Source organism: Pagrus major, chromosome 20 (genome assembly GCF_040436345.1).
Source record: "Pagrus major chromosome 20, Pma_NU_1.0".
Taxonomy (NCBI): Eukaryota; Metazoa; Chordata; class Actinopteri; order Spariformes; family Sparidae; genus Pagrus; species Pagrus major.
The window spans coordinates 2,592,634-2,612,062 of NC_133234.1; the positions used below are offsets into that span (position 1 = coordinate 2,592,634).

The 19,429-nt window shown below is 40.0% G+C and overlaps 1 protein-coding gene across 1 annotated transcript in view; it reads right to left on the minus strand.

The window, feature by feature from the left end:
- The window catches only part of ca10a (carbonic anhydrase Xa), a 274,125-nt gene extending 266,741 nt beyond the window's left edge, over window positions 1–7,384 (minus strand). The window contains exon 1 of the mRNA XM_073490238.1: window positions 7,324–7,384. Coding sequence (XP_073346339.1) covers window positions 7,324–7,384 — 61 coding nt within the window. The remainder of the gene's footprint in view (window positions 1–7,323) is intronic.
- Between the last annotated feature and the right edge of the window lie 12,045 nt (window positions 7,385–19,429).

A 19,429-nucleotide genomic window follows, 5' to 3' on the forward strand; every position in this document is an offset into this window, starting at 1 on the left:
TCCGGATTATTCAAATAGACAAAATAACGGAGGTGGTGCCCCATTAACGAGTGTTTATTATTAGTGTATCTCCTACATTATTGTTGTTTTCCTATTCAAAGAATGTATTGTGATAAAGTATGTATTCAAAAGACTGTCAAATCCTGTCTGGCTGCCCGCCAAACGATTTGTCTGTCCCGCACCTGGGACCAGGCCTGCTGCACCGTGCTCCACAACTCGGTAGCATTATAAAAGGGCGGCTGATTGTCGATGAAGCCCATCTCCCATCTACCGCGGTGTCTAGAATGTTTGGCTGTCCACCAGGCACCTGCCCCTCAAAGTAGAGTCCTGGAAGCTTGTACCCAGGTTCGTTGGTCCTTTTACCCATTTCCACAGTTGTCAATCCTGTGGCTGTCAAATTCAAACTCACCAGAGCCTTGAGAGTCCACACCACGTTCCGTATGAGCCAACTCAAGCCTACTAAGAAAAGTACGCTGATCCGCCGCCTCCAAGGACTATAATACATTGAAAGGTACTCATAACCCTTGGTTTGAAGCGTGCCTCTGAAAAACCTCTGTTTGGTGGGCCAGATTGTCCTAACTCTTCACCCTACTTCTCAATCCTAACAAGAGTCAGGACACCTTACACCTAAACGTGAACGCGCAAAATGGAAGAAGTGGTAGGGGCAAGGGGTGTCTTGGGATTGGGAAGTGTGGCATGCAGGCATGTATAATCAACTCATTAGTACAGAGAATACACATAACAAACATTGGTTGTTAACAATTAGTAAATTGTCTTGTCTTTTTTATTTTTTTTAAATGGGTGTGGTTTCATAAATGACAGAGAAAAGCGATAGAAATGCCTAATGTTTGGAAAATCATTAGGTGGTGATGAAAATGTCAAGAGGAGCCTATTAATGATTCATTAGGCTCATTCATACATCATTAACAGCCACACACATCCCACGATAGTACTTTTTACTTTTAACGATAAACAGTATCAGTATCTATATCAATATTGGAAATTCTGGTCCAGTTGGTGCATTTTTTGGTAATGCCTATCCTTAGTTTGGAGTACATAGGGAAGGGAAAACTGGGGGCCCAACAGCCTATTTTTTGTCCCTGGTGGCAGTAATTGGTTAACATGGCCCTGCTTTACTGCCATGACACTGTTTTATATTTATCATCTATGTACACTCTATGTGCACTGCCTCTGTGGAATACCATGTACACAGATATATGGAAAACCATCAGCATGCATTAGAAATGAGGCTTCCTCCATCACAGCTATTATTAGATTGTAATTCAAGATCACCTGAAGAAAAAAGCAGGGCATTTAACCTAAGTTCCTTTGGCTCATATTTACTGTTCTTTGCTGATGTTTGGCTGGCAATTATCAGTAGCATAAAGCATCCTATATTACAGCTGAGCTCAGTCCGATGATCAAATGACTATGCCCCAGATGAAACAGGCATTATGGTTTAATATAGAGGCTGAGGAGGAGTTTCAACTTCAAACGTTCTATATGCAGCCCATGTAACATCAAAGGACCATTGTCAGATAACCATGAAACCATGGTATATAATTAACCATCCTTAATGAAATGACACCGTAGTCAAGACGATTACTTCCCTTCATCTCACGCCTATAGCATTGTAAGAACAAGGACTAGTATGAAAAAAGAGGACATGATTTCCCATAAACCCCAGAGCTTCCTCTAACCAAATGTTCAGTCAAATGAATGATGAACAACTGAAGGAAAACAAGGAATTGCAATATTTGTTCCACTCATTTTTGATGAAAGACGGACAGGAGGAAATAAAAGATGTTGACGAATCAGAATTGAACATGAGGCCTGAGAGTTGGGACTCCAGAAAGAGGTCGACCCCACATTAACATCAGTCTACCGGGGCCGCCCTGCTAGAGGTTTTTAATTTACAGCCAGGGCAAACGATCAGACTGTTACAGGAAATGGTCCTGGTGAAAAATCCTGAGGCGTCAAGCCCCATACCACCTGACCTCCGACCTCTGGCCTTGTGAGAGTACTGATTTCTGCCTCCAACCCAATACAGTCAAAGGGAATTTGGTTTGTGCGGCTGTGGGCAATGAAAAAATACATTTAAAAAACTCTGCAGCAAGGTATCTGCCCAGAAATAATTTACTTATTATTATTATATTAATAACTGATTACTGTGGATAATCCACAGACTTCACTCTGGACTGTTTTCATTACCCTCACAAATTATAGAAGAATTAGTCCCTGATAAAAAAGACTCTCTTTGGTTTGTAATTCACACAGTCAGCTCTGACTGGACCTTCTTTTTCTGAAGATGCCACAATACTGGAACACTGCAAAGTAGTTCAGTTCCCAAGTGATGTGTTTCCACTCAATCACAGTTAATTAAAGATGCCATATTAAAAATGTGTACATTAAGAATGGATCAAATCATCACGTGTATATGAAATGTGTTGCTTGTAGTGAAAAGCTCACAGAGAATCACCTGACTCTGAAGTTCTCCCCAGCTCCATGGAGCGTTCTAGCATCTCTTAGCTCACAGGATCAGCAGTTCTCCCAGTATCTTTTTTTCTCCCCACCCTCGCCTATTGAGCGCATCTGGAATGACAATAAACCCACTTCAAAGACGACACAGCTAGGTCGCTGGTAGCCTGCAGCTGCACACACCTACCCTGTGTGCACGAAGATGATCAACTGACTGGTACCTGAAGTAAATCTGACCACGTCAGAGATGTTGGGTTTATTTTCTATTTCAGAGATCCTTTATTGATTTGTTTGAAAAGAGAGTTTACATGGAACAGATTAGAGAAACCAAACTTTGTAACAAACAATCTTTATTGTTTATTGTTGAATTACACAAGGGTGCTGTTTTTACATTTATATTTTATGGTGATAAAATATAAATGATGAATGTAAAAAATAAATCTGAATTCTTTTATGTTTGATTGTTAGAGAGTTCCCTCTCTTTTTCAGTCAGTGATTTAGCTAGCTAGCTTTGTGTTATACAAGGAGCAGTGATCTATGAGTGAGTATGTATATTTCTGTTTTCAATTTCATGTGTGAGACAAAATGGCTTAAAAGGATATATGCAAAATTAAAGCCTTACCGTGTAATATACTCAACAAATACACAAATTGATATTTTACTTTTAACAAACTTAACTTTGTTGTTGTGAGTGTGCTTCAATTGTGTGTGCTCATGTGTGAACGAAGAATACCTTAAGTGGTCAGAAAGAAATGTTATGCTCTTTTGTTGGGGTATATGGCAATCTTGGTACTATTGTCATCCGTTACTGTATATGTAACCCAATACAGTAGGCTACTCGGGTCGATTAAAAAAAAAGTTGTTCCCCCAAACCTAAATGTCAGACTCTGCCTATGGCTTTATGTGCATCCACGTGGACAAACTGGAACTGCTAACAGCTACTTTGGCATACTTTCAGCAAAATGTAATCATTTGTAGACTCTATATAAAACCAGGCTCGAGCTGAAGCACTTGCTGAATCCATGGTGATATCATACTTTCTGTTTATATCTCACAAAGCATATTGGGAACAGTGGTGATGGAGGGGTTAGGGTGTGGCCCACAGAGTCAGAAGTTGAAAACGCCAGCTTTAGAAGCTTCTTTTCTTCAGAAAATCCCCTATGGGTGCCATCAGTGTGCCCACAGAGTCAGTCTCTCGTTCACTGTCATTGGAGCAACGCCAGGCTTTGCCTCTTGATTACATCACAGATTAGAGCCCTGGCACTAAGGAGACTTTCATGTCCACAATCCAGGTTCAACTGTGCAAGGTAATAGCCTGCCTTGAAGTCTGATTCAGCTGCATTATCACTGTTGTAGATTTAGGTCGTTTAACCTAATATCAAGCTAAATGATAGAAAGTGGCAAGTGGAATGTAACATGTATATTAATTCAAGCTACTATACCAAAGTAATTCTTCTCAAACCACTTTCTACTTCTACTTCACTGCATTTCAGAGGGAAATGTACTTCCTACTCTATTACAATTATTTGACAACCATAGTTACTAGTTACTTTACAAATTTTACATAAAAAACATACAAAGAGTTTATACAATTATGATATCTTGTTATGAATTATAAGTTAATTAATCATTTAGTTTGGCAGGTTTTTCCTGACTCAAATTGAGGGTCTATGGACAGAGGATGTCGTTCATTGTACAGATTGTAAAGCCCATTGAGGCAATGTGATTGTGATTTTGGGCTATATAAATAAAATTGATTTGATTTGATTTAGTTGATTAAGTCATTAATGACAGAAAATTAATTGGAAACCATTTTAATTGTTACCAAAAAATTTTTTTTCTACAAAACATTTCATGGTTCCAGCTTTGCAAATGTGAAAAATTCCTGCTTTGCCTTTTAATCATTTTAATAAATTGAATTAATCTTTTTAATGATTTTGAATTTTGTGCTGAATGTTAGACAAAACAACACAGTTGTCACTTTGGGCTCTAACTGTGACACTATTTCTGACATTTCATAACAATCAAATAAAAGATATGATAGGGAACATTTTTCTGCACTGACTACTTTTACTTAAAAAGTTAATTTTTTTTGTTTTGTTTTAGAATATGTTATTGTCTTTTCTTTTTTACCAAAAAGAAAAGTTTTGTAGGTATTCTGAGTTGTATTTAGAGATTGTCATTTGCTGGAAACGCTAAAAATTCCACATTCAGGAGCAGGATGAGTAACCCTGCCCAAACATAAGCAGCACTGAAAATGTGCTTGTTAAAAATGGATTCAGACTGCCTTAAAAAATTTAACAAAGTCTTAGAGGAAACTCCAGCTATACTTTGAATGTGACCCTTCATTCTGGTACCCAGAGTCGACAGTTCAGAAAACAATCTACTCTTAAGGTACACTAACTGCTTATTCTCGAGCTTTCAACCATCAAGGCTTCAACTAGAGATGCACAATTTATATCAGGCCTAGTATATGTTAGTATATACTGTAAATATAGAAACTAGATATTCGGTTTCAGTTAATATTTAAATTATTGGCACAATATTGGGAAATTTATATCATCGGCTCTTAATGGTACCTGTGAAATGATAGTGTGATAAATTGGGTGTGGGTATGCACCTTTGCAGTTGGTCCGCCAATACACAAGAAAAACGAAAACCGAAACACACTCCCTCAAGTGTTCCTAGAGGAGGGATAAAGAGTTTTAACACAGCAAATCATATTACAGCCTTGGAATATAAAACCATAGGACTTTCCTCACTACATCTTAGCCTTTCTTAGCATAAACTACAGGTTAGTAACATCTTTTTAAAATACAAATTATTGGTTATTTCATTGGCTGAAAATAATCCATACCACTGTCAGCTTCCGGAAAGTGCTCAGAGTATCTACAATGCCCCACAAAGACATATACAGTAACTACATTTTGGTCAAAACTAAGTTAAGCTCTGTATCTGACTTTGTGATGACTGTTATACCGTATAAAAATTGTTATGCTATAGAAATGTATTATTTGTATGCGAAAAATGGCCTAAAGGTTTCCTGACTTTTGGTCCTTATGAGTCAGGCTTCAAAAAACGTGGACCATACACTTCCCATAGTGCAACTTGATAGTATTTTTCATTAGACCTCCCTTGCTTCAACTCCACACACAACAATGTATAGGCTGTCAAAAATGTAAATTATCCAGCCCAAACTCAGATGTATTGTCCTTGGTTCACTCCAGAATCACAGGAGACATTAGAGAAATAATTGAAGAGGCTGAGCAGTTCTCCAGATGATGAGTTCACTGATCATTCTGCGTAAATGCGAATTTAGTGACATCAGCAGAAGCTTCTTACTCCACATCCTCCATTATGCCTGCCATGCTGGTCTCTTGTCATGCTTCATTCTGTCAACTTGTGTCAGAACTTGAAATGTTCGTAGTTAGAAGAAAAATCTGTGCGTTTTCATTGGATAAGACCAATTAATGTTATGTTCCTTACAACAGAAGCTGAGATGTCAGGTATTGTCATTACCACAGTAAATTATGGTTGCTGTGAAGACATGAATGCAACATTACAACTGCCAGCCAATTCAATTCCATAAAAAAGGGCAGAATCATCTTGTCCCTGACTGGCTGACCAGGAATTAAGTCATATTCTTAAGGCCAAACCAATCGAATGAGGGTGGGACCAGGCCACTGAAGTGCCATGGTTGTCACATAAACCCCTACTCCTCACTGACATCCTGAGGGTCCGAGGTACAGAGAAAAGAGAGCCTGGCGTGCGTAATGCGTAAATACAGTGGATGACGCACCAGTTTTACACTGCTCTGTATTCCCAGATGTGTGTCTATTTCAAGCAGGGATGCAAAAAAGTATTTAGATTTTGAGTCATTCTATTAATTTTATTTAACTGAACTAATTTCAACATCAATAATAAGCACTCGGATAGTGTATCCTGAACTTGTATCCAAATGCAGCCTCTCCTGATTTCGGCGCGTCGGTGCTGGGTGAAAATCATTAATCATTTTTTAACATTTGCCTTGATTTTAAAAATCTTTGGAAACATTTACAATTTACAGTTCAAAGAAAAAAAGGGATTTTTGTCAGATGTTTTCACAAAAATAAGACCACAATACTGTGTTCTTAGATTCCTAAATAGTTTAAACACACTAACAAGAGCACGGTGTAAAATCGGTCAAGTACAAAGTCTTGTATCCGCTGAAACACAGAAAAGTGAGGGCGAACATCGCTCCACTGATAAGCTCTGCTGGCGCATCTGCCTGCACAGCGCACACAGAGCCGTTATAACACAACATTACTACAGCGCCGCATCCGCTCACCACACCGCAGAGTGCCGTGCGCTCACCGGTGCGCACAGCTGCTTTATTTGATAACAACTCTGGATCTTTGCTGGAGCCCAGAGACTTCACAATGACTGAGAGGACAGTGGGGGAAGGATTCTAGCATGTAAAAAATAATCCATCATGTTCACTATGGTTTGTATTATAAAAGCCCACCCATGTCATGCGTGCGTCAGAAGGCTTCGCTTCCAGTCCTGGAGGCTATACGATGACCGTCTTGAGTCACACACACTGTCACACACACGCTGAAAGATCCATAACCAAAAAATAAAAGGATCATTTCATGACACGCTCACAAATTAGAATATATTTTGCATCTTTCTCACAACCTGCTACAGTGCGTCCTGAGGCGCTTTTATTGTGAATTAAACCTTATTTTCCTCAAACCAAAGCCTCAGTCATCTCACAGAATGTCAGGAGAAAAGTTACAGATAATTCACACACAGATTGTTGTGATGCACCTGCCCAAAAGACACCGAATGACGCCCATAACTCACCTGATATGCAGACAATAAAATTGGCTTGAAGAATGATCAATATTTCCCAAATTATATCCATCCTCTGTCTTCATTCCACGTACATTACGCACAGATTAAAAAAGGAAATAAAGAAGAAACGAAGCTTTATCAGTTGCAGATGTCCTGTCCTCCCAGACTGGATCCCGCTGTACACCTTCCACCAGGTAGTTTCCACACCAGACACATAGCAGGTGATCAAAGCCTGAGGAATAAAATGTTGCTTGTTCCCACCACTAAATGTAACAATTCCAGAGAAAAACGGGGATGAACTCCAGATAAACGAGCCGAACAGAACACTGATCCTGTCAATTCACTGTGTTATTCCAGTGCGCCCTAGAATGTACACATCCATCCATCTATCCATCCAGCAGCGCCGTTTCACAGAGCGGGCGTCCCGTTCTCACCACGGAAAGTCACACATGATCATCGAAAGTCTCTGTGTGGAGAGGGAGAAACAGAGAGCGTAAATTAACGCGATGGGACAGCTGTGGGATCAGACTAACACCTGGAGACGCCTCGCAACTCAAAAACTCGCATCGCCTCCGATCGAGACTTCTCCCCGTCACTGCAAGGGAGCGGCGTCAAGTTTGAAGAGAATAACACCCGGACTTCCGGTTTAGTTATCAAAATTAAAGCTCGGGTTTGTTGTTTTTAATGCAGGACCATGCATGTAGATGTAAAAATCGAAGCACTGGATAAGTGAATGAATTCCAGGAGGTTTCATAGACTATTAAATTGTTTATTTGTGACATTTATTTGTGGCAACAGACAAAGAATAAGAGTAAAAGGGGAAATAAAAGACATAATATAAAACTCTCTATTTAAAGGAGGCAAATTAAAGGGACACGAACTCTCACATTTAGACCTACTATACCTGGGAAGTGATATAATGACAGTGAATATTATTAGTGTGTCCAGTGCATAGTTTAAAATCCAAAGTTTTAAGTCATTTGGCTCACCCCTTGAAGCATTGTGTGAATATACTGTATAATACAGCCATAACTGACGCCCTCATCACCTCATTTTTCGCTGAGCACTTATACATTTATATTTAATTTTCTGTAATTATTCTTTAATCTGTGCTTTTACTTTGTATACATAACTACATAGTTTCCGGTCATGTCTGTCTGGCTGGCTGTGTTGAGCTTGACGCAGGATTACTTTGCTCTCCATCCCACACACCCTGGGCAACTACAACACGGACTCCTCGAAATGAAAGGTAATCCGTGTAAATAGAAGACTAGGTGTTGGGGGTGTGGTGATGAGAGGAGAATGAAATACACTTACAGCGACTGGAGACAAGTTCCTTGCAAATAAAACGGTTTAGGAAACTCCGAACAGCGCGGCTTTGACGCACCAGAGAATATCTGTCCTGAAATGAGGCGCTGTGCTGTGAACTAAAAGTAGATAGAAGAAAATGAAACAGATCCAACTCGGTAAAAAGACAAGTCTGATCTGCCGAATGCTCTCAAAAGAATGAAATGTTGATTTAACGTGTTCTAATAATGATAAACTCCGTTTCCAAACGCACCCTCAAACAGGCGGCTTGTACCCTCACCAACGGCTCGTAGTGGACTTGTCGCTCCAGTCTGGCACCGGGCACCCAGCGATGCCACCCAGCTCTGCGGCTCTACACACTATTAGGATTCACGAGGAGCGATGCGCGCGACCGCGGAGCATGCAGCGGAGACGCGCACAGGCAGGCGGGGGGGCACAGGTGGATGAACAGCGCGCACTGCAGAGAAATGTCTCATGTTTGGTGTTGAAATATTGTTTGTGTTAAAAGGAACACTGATCTGAGATGGAGTGTGATTCAGCTTCAGACGCGCAGGAATTCGCGAGAAAGAAGGAAAGAGACAGTAATGTGAGGGGAATGACACGAGACTGTAAAAAGAATTGTAAACTGTTGAAATCATATTCCTGTGAGGAGACTGGTGGGAACTTGAATTGAAAATACCCAGAAACGCCCACACAAACAGACACACACACACACACACGCAGGAAGACAGCGAGTGGGAGTAACAGAGAGAGCATAAACAAACAAGATCATTACCAAAAAGACTGGCAGCCTCTCCACCAATCTGCTCCTCTCATACATAAGGTGTTGAGACAGGATGTGTGTCTGTGTGCGTGCTGTTAGCGCTGCACATTTACAATGAACAATTTTTATCAGCCTAAAATATCATTTCCACTGAAATATTCACATTCAGCATAACAAGAAAATATGCTTTTTACATGTCTTGATGAGGAACTTACATATCTATGGCCCAATGTATGTGCTAATGTAGATTTATACTGTACAAACAAAAGTATGTGAATATCCGAGCATTGCACCCATATGTGAGTACGTCATTCCAACATGAGAGTGTTTCTTTTACAGCTTCCTCTCTTCTGGTTCTGGCTGTCCAGCAGATGTTGACTCTGGCTGCAGGGATTTTTTTTATCAGAATTGTAATCAGACCATTGGCAAACCTGACAAAATCCTGGTGGGCTGATTTGCTAAGTGAATATAGATATACACAATGTATATATATATATATAAACACTCTTAACCTACGACAGGACTAGAGGGAACAGTATTTGAAGGGCATCTTGAGAGAGATTTCAGCAATCGACTCGAACCCCAGAATGTGCAGCAGCAGGGGTGAATCCTATCGTGGTATTAGAGAGCACGGAGCAGGTTTTTGTCTTCTGATTTCCTCTAAAAATGCTTCACAAAAGGATGCGTGTAAACTGATCTCTCTCCATAGCCTTTGAGGCAAGATAAAATGGCTTCAGCAGACACGTTAATTGATGATGGAGCCAAATTTTTATCTTCCAAAGTCTGAAGGTGGGTTAATATGAGAGGCAGAGGATACAACAGAATCAGACCTTTTCTCCACACACCAGCACTGAAAAGCAGGCCATCAACCCGAGTAGAAGAGGTTCTCACGCCCCGGATAGTGCAAACCACCGCAGGGGGCAGTCCTAACCTTTTTTGAACGTCACCAGGGTTAAGGTTGTTGGCCTATCACTTGGAGGTGGAGGATCCGGCACGCCATCCTGCTGTGACAGTGCATCAGTACAGCATGAGTGCTGTCATGGTTTCTCCCCGGCAGCTGTACCATGGTTGGGAACTGAGATGCACTTGTGCGTTCTAGTCCCACCAGAATGACTGGTGTAGATTCTCCTCCTGAATGTACACTAAAAATAATGTAAGCATTGTGCATTCTTTCATAAGGCAAACAAATCTACCTTTGTCTTCCCAAACCTGTCCAACAACAACTGAACGAATGTGGGGCCTCGTATTTTCTGCACTGTCAGTACCATGGACAGCTCCACACTGTTTCTGCGGAGGGATGGGGGATTTTCCCATCAGAAGGTCCTTCTTTGTCCTCTGCACTTCTTTGGCTGCTTCATGCAGCTCAGCTGTAGTGCTCTGGAGGAGTGGTCCATACTGTCCAATGGGGAATATGATACCATCCAGAAGTTCCAGTCTGATAAGGAGGAGGAAGCTGAGACATGTGCAGCCTCTATCATAGTCTGCCATGCCATAATCCTGAATGAAGCCACAGTTGCTTAGTGTCCTAAGAGGAGATAGCTGAGCACAACAGCGCTATGTTGTTCTGAGCTGTAGCAATCTGACCGGCACACAGGTGCCAACAGTCAGAAAGGCAGCATAAACTTGATCCAGAGAAGTCTGTGTTGATGGCTTGCTGAAGAGGGTTGCCTGGGAAAGAAGGGGTTCTGCTCTTGCAGTAGGATGGAGGAAACCCCGTTTGTGGACTCTGGTGAAAGCTTCCTACCTGGACATGGGCACTTTCAGTTTTATGGGATCAGAACATGTTCCCTCCTTGAAGGGCTGGAGTTCCATGATGTGAGGCCATGATGGAGGATGTTTGACCCGGCGGCTCCTGATTGTAAATGTCCTTACCTAAGAGGCCGCAAGTCGGTGAAGATTGTGCTGCCAGCATTGCTGTCTTCCTGATAATGCCTGACAAGTCCTGGAAGTCATTTGGTGGCCAGCAAGAGAGAGCTGTGAAATATGACATTAAATATATAGAATCAACATACACAGATAAAAAAAATGACATAGGGAAAACATTTTTATCCAACCATGTAAAAAATGTAATAAAAGAGTCCCGAATAAAATGAAGATTAAAGCTAAAACAAATTAACAGATTGGCTTTGTGATCCAATTGTTTTTATAAAGCTCCAGTGTGATTTAGTGGCTTCATGTTTGGATTTTATTATTTCTGGGCCTTGGTATGAAGTAGAATTTCTTTATAGTAATAGATAAAGATGGGCGGGGTCTTTATAAATTTAGCCTTATGAAAAAAAAAAAAAAAGAGCAAATATTGACCATTCAGTCCAATTAAGTGTCTTCAAAAATAGACACGGTCTTATACACAAATGTATAAGACTGTAGAATGTTAAATCAGAGAAAGATTGTGATGGATTATGTGAAAGTAACCCATGATTATTTTAGACTTGCATTTTCTATCTGGTTTAAACCAGGGGCACTGTAATACCTCTATGATCCTCTAAACTCAGTGTCTTACAAAAATCATGGCTGGTGTTGTTAAAGTAACGTGTATGTGATGGCCACATGTCCTCCCATTCATCTGGGGTCATATTAAAGTCTCCCCCATATTACCAGTAGGATAAAGGATTTTCATTTCATCAATTAAAATGCAAATGGATCCTTGTTCTGTGGATTGTTATTGTAACAATAAAGATTGCAAAGTATAAAGAACGAATCCTCTATACTCACATGTAACACAATCCAATGAACATTTACATCTGCTTTGTAAGATATGACCTTTCCTGGGCAATTGTTGAATAAAACAGCAGCTCAACCTGAACGTGAAGAACAAAGGCTAAATATCATTCTATCCCCCCAGTGGTTGTGACAGAATTTGACATCACGTTCACTTGAATGAGTTCCTTGTAAAAATGTGATATGGGCTTTTAGTTTGGATCGAGAAAAGTGACATTTAAATTTGGGGCTGAAAGGAGTTCCTTTGAAAAATAAAAACAGAAAGAGATGTAACAGATTTAGATTTTTTGTATTTTAATGTGTTTTACAATGACAATCTTCCTTTTTCAATTATATTTTTAATATACTATCTTTTTCTTTTTCAGCGTCACTGGTTCTCAGTTAGGGTTACCTTTCTGTCACTATTGGCATGGAGAGGAAGGGTTTGAGGGGAATAGAGACTGTGATTTCAATATCTGCATGCTTATAAGAAAATGTCACTCCTCTCTGGACCTGAGGATCCACTTTGAAGCCTGTGACATGACTAAACACCTAGTAGCCTCTACAGAAGTATGTTGAGTCTGTCTCTCTCTGCCATTGTTTTTCCACGTAGAACCAGTTGGGTTAAAGTTGACTTCACACTGACGTCATGCCGGTCTGGGAGAGGTCTGCTTGAACAAGTGCTAACATTAAAAGATCCTACTTCCAAGAAAAGTTGATTTTTGAGTCTCATTCCCACCTCTTCAAATACTGACGCTTGGGGATTGTAGGTTGAGACAGTCACCACCTCAGAGTGTCAGTATTTGATGACCTAAAATGAAAGCTATCATGGAAATGTTATGCTAAGTAACATTAATCAGCTACCATTTGGGGTAGCTGTAGCTCAGGAGGTAGAGGGGGTTGTCCAGCAATCAGAAGGTTTCTGGTTCAAATCCCCGGCTACATGTCGAAGCATCCTAGAGCAAGATGCTGAACCCCAAATTGCTCCTGATGAGCATCACAGTGCATTCCTGACTCTTAATTAGCCAGAAGAGCATCATTGAGGTACTACACTTATGTTGGGTGATAAGGTCTGGCGTTCCAGTTCATCCCAAAGGTGTTGGATGGAGTTGAGGTCATGGCTTTGTAGAGAACATGGGTAAAGCAGTTTGTAATTGATAATGACAGAGGTTACATAATGTTACAGTACATATAAGAACAACATAGTTGTTTGTCATTTCATGCAGCGTACCAACAACAGGCATACCTGACGCAGTTTGGTTGGGTTTAGGAAAATATGTTGGTTTTGGTTTAAATAAGTACATTACTTATATAGCTTAACTTCAGTTACCTTATGAAAGTTAACTCAGTTACTAAATTAAAATAACTCACTGCTGACCTTGTATTTCACACAGCACCAAAGTCCTGCGTTTGACTGATTCCTCCACTCCAACCTCTTCTCTATACAGGCTTTGTTGCTCTTCCGTCAACTGACTTCCTCCATGACTGCTGTAACAGTTACCACGGCCACAAGAGATCACTGCCTAACAACAAACATATATATGAATCGTAATAAGCTGCTAACACAGTTGAACTATATGGTTATTTTTCTGATTAGGGCGAGCTGTCCAGGTAGTATTATTGTTTTTATGGGATTTGTTTACCATTTGAAATACACAGAATAACACCAGCCTTGCTCCGTGTTACAATACTTTTTCCAATACTAGCACTGACACAGACTCACCCTCAACAGATCTCACTGGATAATACAGATAGAGGCATACACAGGCATACATAAGTAATTTTACATTCTACAGCTCACTATTGATTCCACCTTGTCAATAACAGGGCTTACTGTAGGGCCGCTCTGTTCATTTAAATGGCAAGCACTACTGTGTATCTAATATATAAAACTAGCCATGCTCACTGTAACCGCTGTGCAGCCACTAAGCTGCAGAAAACACATTCTGCGTATGAAAAATACCAAGCCTGTTACTTCACCTGGTGTTTTCTTTGGCTGAGGTTTTGGAAGACCCTGAATTTAGTCTGAAGGTGTAGCTGACTTAAGGACTTAATGCTATGATTTTCCTCTATTTATCCCTTCCCGCTTGTGGCCCCTGTGATGTACTGAGTAACAAAGGCTGGGCAGGAGGTAGAGAATGACGGGCAATCGATACCATACACAGCCTGATTTTTCAAGTGCCACTTTTCCACATCAGAAAGGTACATCCCGGCAGACTCCCCCATCCCTTTGGACCCAAATGCTTTTACCCATCAAGTCTCATCCGTGTCTTTTTCACTACCATGTGGGCCTGCCTGGTGTAAAGCTGCTTCTTTTAAGGAAGGCTTTTCAAAGGTTACTTTCTCCTGGAAGCACACAATAGCGCATTCCGTTTCAACTCCAGATAAGATTGTTATTCAGCTGACAATGGTCTCTGTGCCGCTGGTCTGAGGATGGAAATTGCTGTTCTCACAACTCAGTTCACCTCAAATCTGATTCCTCCATCAGCTCACTCACTTATTCAATCTGTCATTGATGTTTTGATGATGTGTTTTCAAATATAGTCCAATCATGACCCTGGATTAGAATAGTGTTCTGGACGATGTTTAGAGGAGTGAAAAGAGAATCAAGTGAATGAACGGCAGACAACTCAGACTCATGTTATTCAAATGCAGTTTGGAAGTTTTCCAGGAGGGGTGATGTCAGTACAATTATGTCTTACCATCAAACTTTAAATTGGCCTAAATGGTAGACTTTCAGAACTTCAGGTATTCCCTGTTTGGCTAAAGTAGTTGGGCCCCTGTTGTACTGTGTTAATTAGAAAATAGTCCATTGTGGACAGAAAACCAACAGTTGGAACTGGGATATAGAATAGAATAGAATAGAATAGAATAGAATAGAATAGAATAGAATAGAATGTTGTGCCCACAGAGACCTGTCTCCACCACAACATCCCGGATCAAGCTGTTGCACTTGACGGGCAGACTGTGTTCTGAGCCGACAGAGCGCAGGACTGCAGCTGGACAAGGAGATGTGGACTGTGTGTGAGCACCAAACATCGATGTTATAAACACAAAATTGATGGACAGTGTTTACCTGGGCCAGTAGTGATGCTTGTTTAAGGTAACAATATTATGTTTTTTGGAGAAAGATAGTCTCAGTCTCATTCCCACAATGTGAATATGCTTTGGGTTGGTGGCTGGAGTCTGACGCCACCCGATTCTGGGCTGTGTGCACTGGACTCAGTTGTAACTGGGTGGAAGAGTAAATAATATTTTTCTCATCATAATAGGTAAGGTGTTTAGAAGAAGAAACTTCAAACTATAAAGCAAGGAAGTCTGTCTGTCTGTCTGTATGTTATTTGCATATCTCGGGAACCGTAGCAGGTTTGTTGCTGAGGTCCCAAAGGAAGTACAGTGTCAAATTTGGTGCTAATCGGACACGTAACCCTTTCAATATTAATAAATCTTGAATAAACAGCAAACACAGCTTGGTGCAGCAGCAGGGGCGTGGCTTCAGCGCTCTGGCTTCATGGCTCTGCAGACTGAAGCTTGGCTCATGTGATCCCTCTCACATGATCTCATGTGATGTATACAAAATGGAGATTAGTGTGGTGCAACAACTTGCTGTAGTCATGCATTGCAGTGAGAAATAGCAAAAGCAGAAGGTTAAATGAGCCTGGATGAATGGGGAGACAGGGCCAACACAGGTTTTCTGTTCCTCCACGAGAAGTGAAGGTGACCATTTAAAACCAAGCATGGAGACCACACACACACACACACACACACAGACACACACACAGTCACATGATCAGACAAATCTACCACTTATATTAACCTGACAGAAAGAGAAAATGGAAGCAAATGGTTAAATTATCACCTGAAGGGTTTGTCATAAACATCCATCGCACTTCACTGACATGCTTCCTGCTTCACCCACACTTGTGTTGATCACTGCATGGAATGATACAGACATTTTTAGTTTTAACACCAATTGAAGTGGTTTCGATGGGCACATTTTTGGCTTGTTTACAACCTGTCTGATCATCTTACATTGTTTTAGGTGAGTTCCTAGATCTCAGCAATTACTTTGGTAAGTACAGGGTGTCAAAACAATCACCACTATCATTGAAATGACTGCCACAACTATGAAAACAAGATGTCGAAACAGGAATTATCCCTTGAGTCCATTAATGGAACTCGTCACACATGAGTAGAAGTCTTTTTAAATTTATGTAGCAACAATATCAGATATATACATATGTATGTAATTCAAACATATATTGATGTTTAAAAGTGATAAAAACAAATGTCAGTATTGGTTATTACATCTGTTGGCACACACTCTGCACTGTTGCTACTTGCAATTAAAAGTTTAAAAAGTTTCCTAATTCCTTTCAAAGAATTCATTCCAGATACTAGAGGGCAGGCAGATGTTAGGATCAACTCCAATATGATCAAGAGTGTATCCTCACTCTAAATAAAGTGATTAATATTATGATCTCTTTTAAGTCTTGGAAACATGCAGTCATGCCTTCCAGACTGCACAGTTAAACAGCATTACAACAACTGCTAGAGCAGTGGAGAGGAGTTTCTAGGATGTAGACCAAATCCACTCAAATCCTATTGATTATGGAAAGTAAAATACCTGATGTCCACTGGAGTCTGATCCTCAGCAGACATATTTCCAGTATTATTTAGAGGTGTTTGATGTCTTCTGCATTTTATTATCAAATTAAAAAGGTGTTCATAGCTCATTTGGGATTTATGTGGTAAAAAATACCTTGTGATTGGACTTACTTGTTCTTTCACTTTATCTTGTACATTAGTAGAAGGATAATCATAGCATTTAAATATTGTTACAGAAGAGAAGTGTCCTAAGACACAAGAAAACCTAGTGTGGCTCTATATACGGAAATACAAAGGAACTAATAAAAGCATCATGCTATATTAAATTATTGCTCTAATGTTCTAACAATCATAACCCAGCACTAATAATTCAGCTCTTACTACAACAAATAGTGGTTACACTTCAATTGCTTCATTTACCTCGGCTTAAACTTCTCTGTGTTTCCATTTTAACTGCCACTTCTACTTCTTTCAGTGCTTCATTTTCTTTCCCAAATTCAGTTCCTTTAAATGAACAGTTCCTGTTTCTGTTATCCTCACCTGAGTGATCAGAAGTGGACAGCTCTAAATACAGGTGTGAATGCACACATATTGAGGCTGTATGCATTTGATATCTGATCACATTTCAAAGTGGTTTGGTCGCATGTAACCACATTCTTTTAACAGTGTGTTCTGGAACATGTTGAAGGACCACCTGCTCAACTGAAGTCCTCTGTGACGGAAGAAGAAGAAGAAGAAGTGGTGGATATAAAGCAATGTTTAACCTGCTGATGTTAGCGGCAGATGTTTGTGAACACCCTGTTTCAACTCATCCAACCATTGAGCAAGTAACCACAATATCACCAGAGTCCCTTCACAAATCATGTGATTTTAAGAGTTGTTGAGTGAGGAGAAACTTTGCAAAACTGCTACAGCAAATTATTCTTGTACATTTAGCATTAATTGCAATATATTAAGTTGTGTCTTTCCTTGGAAGTTTTCAGTTTGTTGCAGCCGCACTGTACCAGTCTGCCTTTTCTCTGAAGTTTATCTGTTTGAGCACACTGTTTCAACTGATGGATGCATTTTATTGACGGTCAACATGTCAAATTTTACCAGTGCAGTAAACAATAACCAATATAGTCCACTTCCTTGTCACCCTAGTTGAAAGTCCCCAGACTCCCTTGAAAAACAGTGCAATTTTGTGAGTTATAAGAAAAAATATAAACTTTCTGAAATGTAGTCTACAACAAATTATTTATTATTTGGACATTCTTGTAAATGTGGCAAACGTTAAGTTTGTTCATTCCTTTTTTTTTTTTTTTTAAATCATCCTGTCTCTTGCTCCCAGTAATGTACATTTTTACTTGCCTATAGAGCTGGGAAGTGAGATCTGATCACAATTGGTCACTCGAGACACAAGTTGAGACATGAGAACCACACATGTAACAATTGACGGACTGAGCACTGTCCGTTTGTGCTCAGATCACTGAGGAAGGATCTTAATACCAGGTCTTAACGACCTCATACTTACTTTTTCTTCAGACAGTGTAGCTTTGAAAGCTATTATTGACACTAGTAAGGGCAAAATGTATTGAATGATAAGCATCCTTGACAAACTATAATTGTAAAATATGAGCACATTGTTCTAGATTTAAAACAGTTTCACCTGTAAAACAGTTGGATCTTCAAAGAGGCAATATGACACTTCAATATCTCTGTGATGAGCAATGAACGGTGTTCTGATACTGAAATACATATGGTGTTGGATAGCTCAGGTTACATGGAACTTCTAAACAGTTTGCAACATTTTCTACATGATCAGTCAGTGTACATTTACATATACCTCCAGCTTAAGGATCTCTCTTAGATATACAGTAAATCAGATGTTTCATAGACCTTTAAACGTCCGCATAAATATTCAGATTCTCTCTTTGTAACAGGATTATATTAGCAATTTCTCCCTTGCATCTAAAATGTCCTCAGAGAGTGAGGAGAGAGTGGAGATATTTTTTGGTGATACCAATTATCCCATGCTGGCTAATAGGGAAGCATGAATACTAAGAAGATGATGAAAACTGAATTTTTAATGCTAATTGTGGTGCTTCTGTAAAATGACATCTCAGGTTTGAATCTTGAGTCTTGAAGAAGACACAGGATCATAAAGTATTACAAATATGTAGCAGTCAAATGTCCAGCCAGAGTTTACACTGTTAACATGTTTCTGATGAACAAAAGAAAGACAAAGCATTGTGGGTGCACACCAACCAGGATGCCACTAAGCACTTCATTATTTGCAGGTATAGGGCTGTGCTTACAAGCCTGATCGATATTCTTGTGGTTCAGAGGCCAAATTTATGCAGATGAAAGACACTAATTATGCTCATGCCTATGTGAGGAGGAATGACTGGGTTGCTAATGGGAAAATCAAAACACATTAAGGACAGCCAAATGATTTTATTTTTCTTCAATGACTTTGCCTTCCCAGAAACAGATGGAGAATGGAAGGCAGAGAGAGAGAGAGAAAGATTAGCTGTACGGGGAAAAGGAGAGAGAAATGCAACATGTTGAAAGATTTCATTTGGGCTAATTATGATTAATTCAGAATATATCTGTTCAAAGACGGCCAGGTCTCATTATTATTCAGCCTGGGTTTTGTTTGTCTTCGTAGTGACAGTCATGTTGCAGTTGTAAACAGGCAGCTTTTCACTGGCCCTGGGAGGATTCAAAGTGTCCGTCAAACAGAATTAAAATGGCACA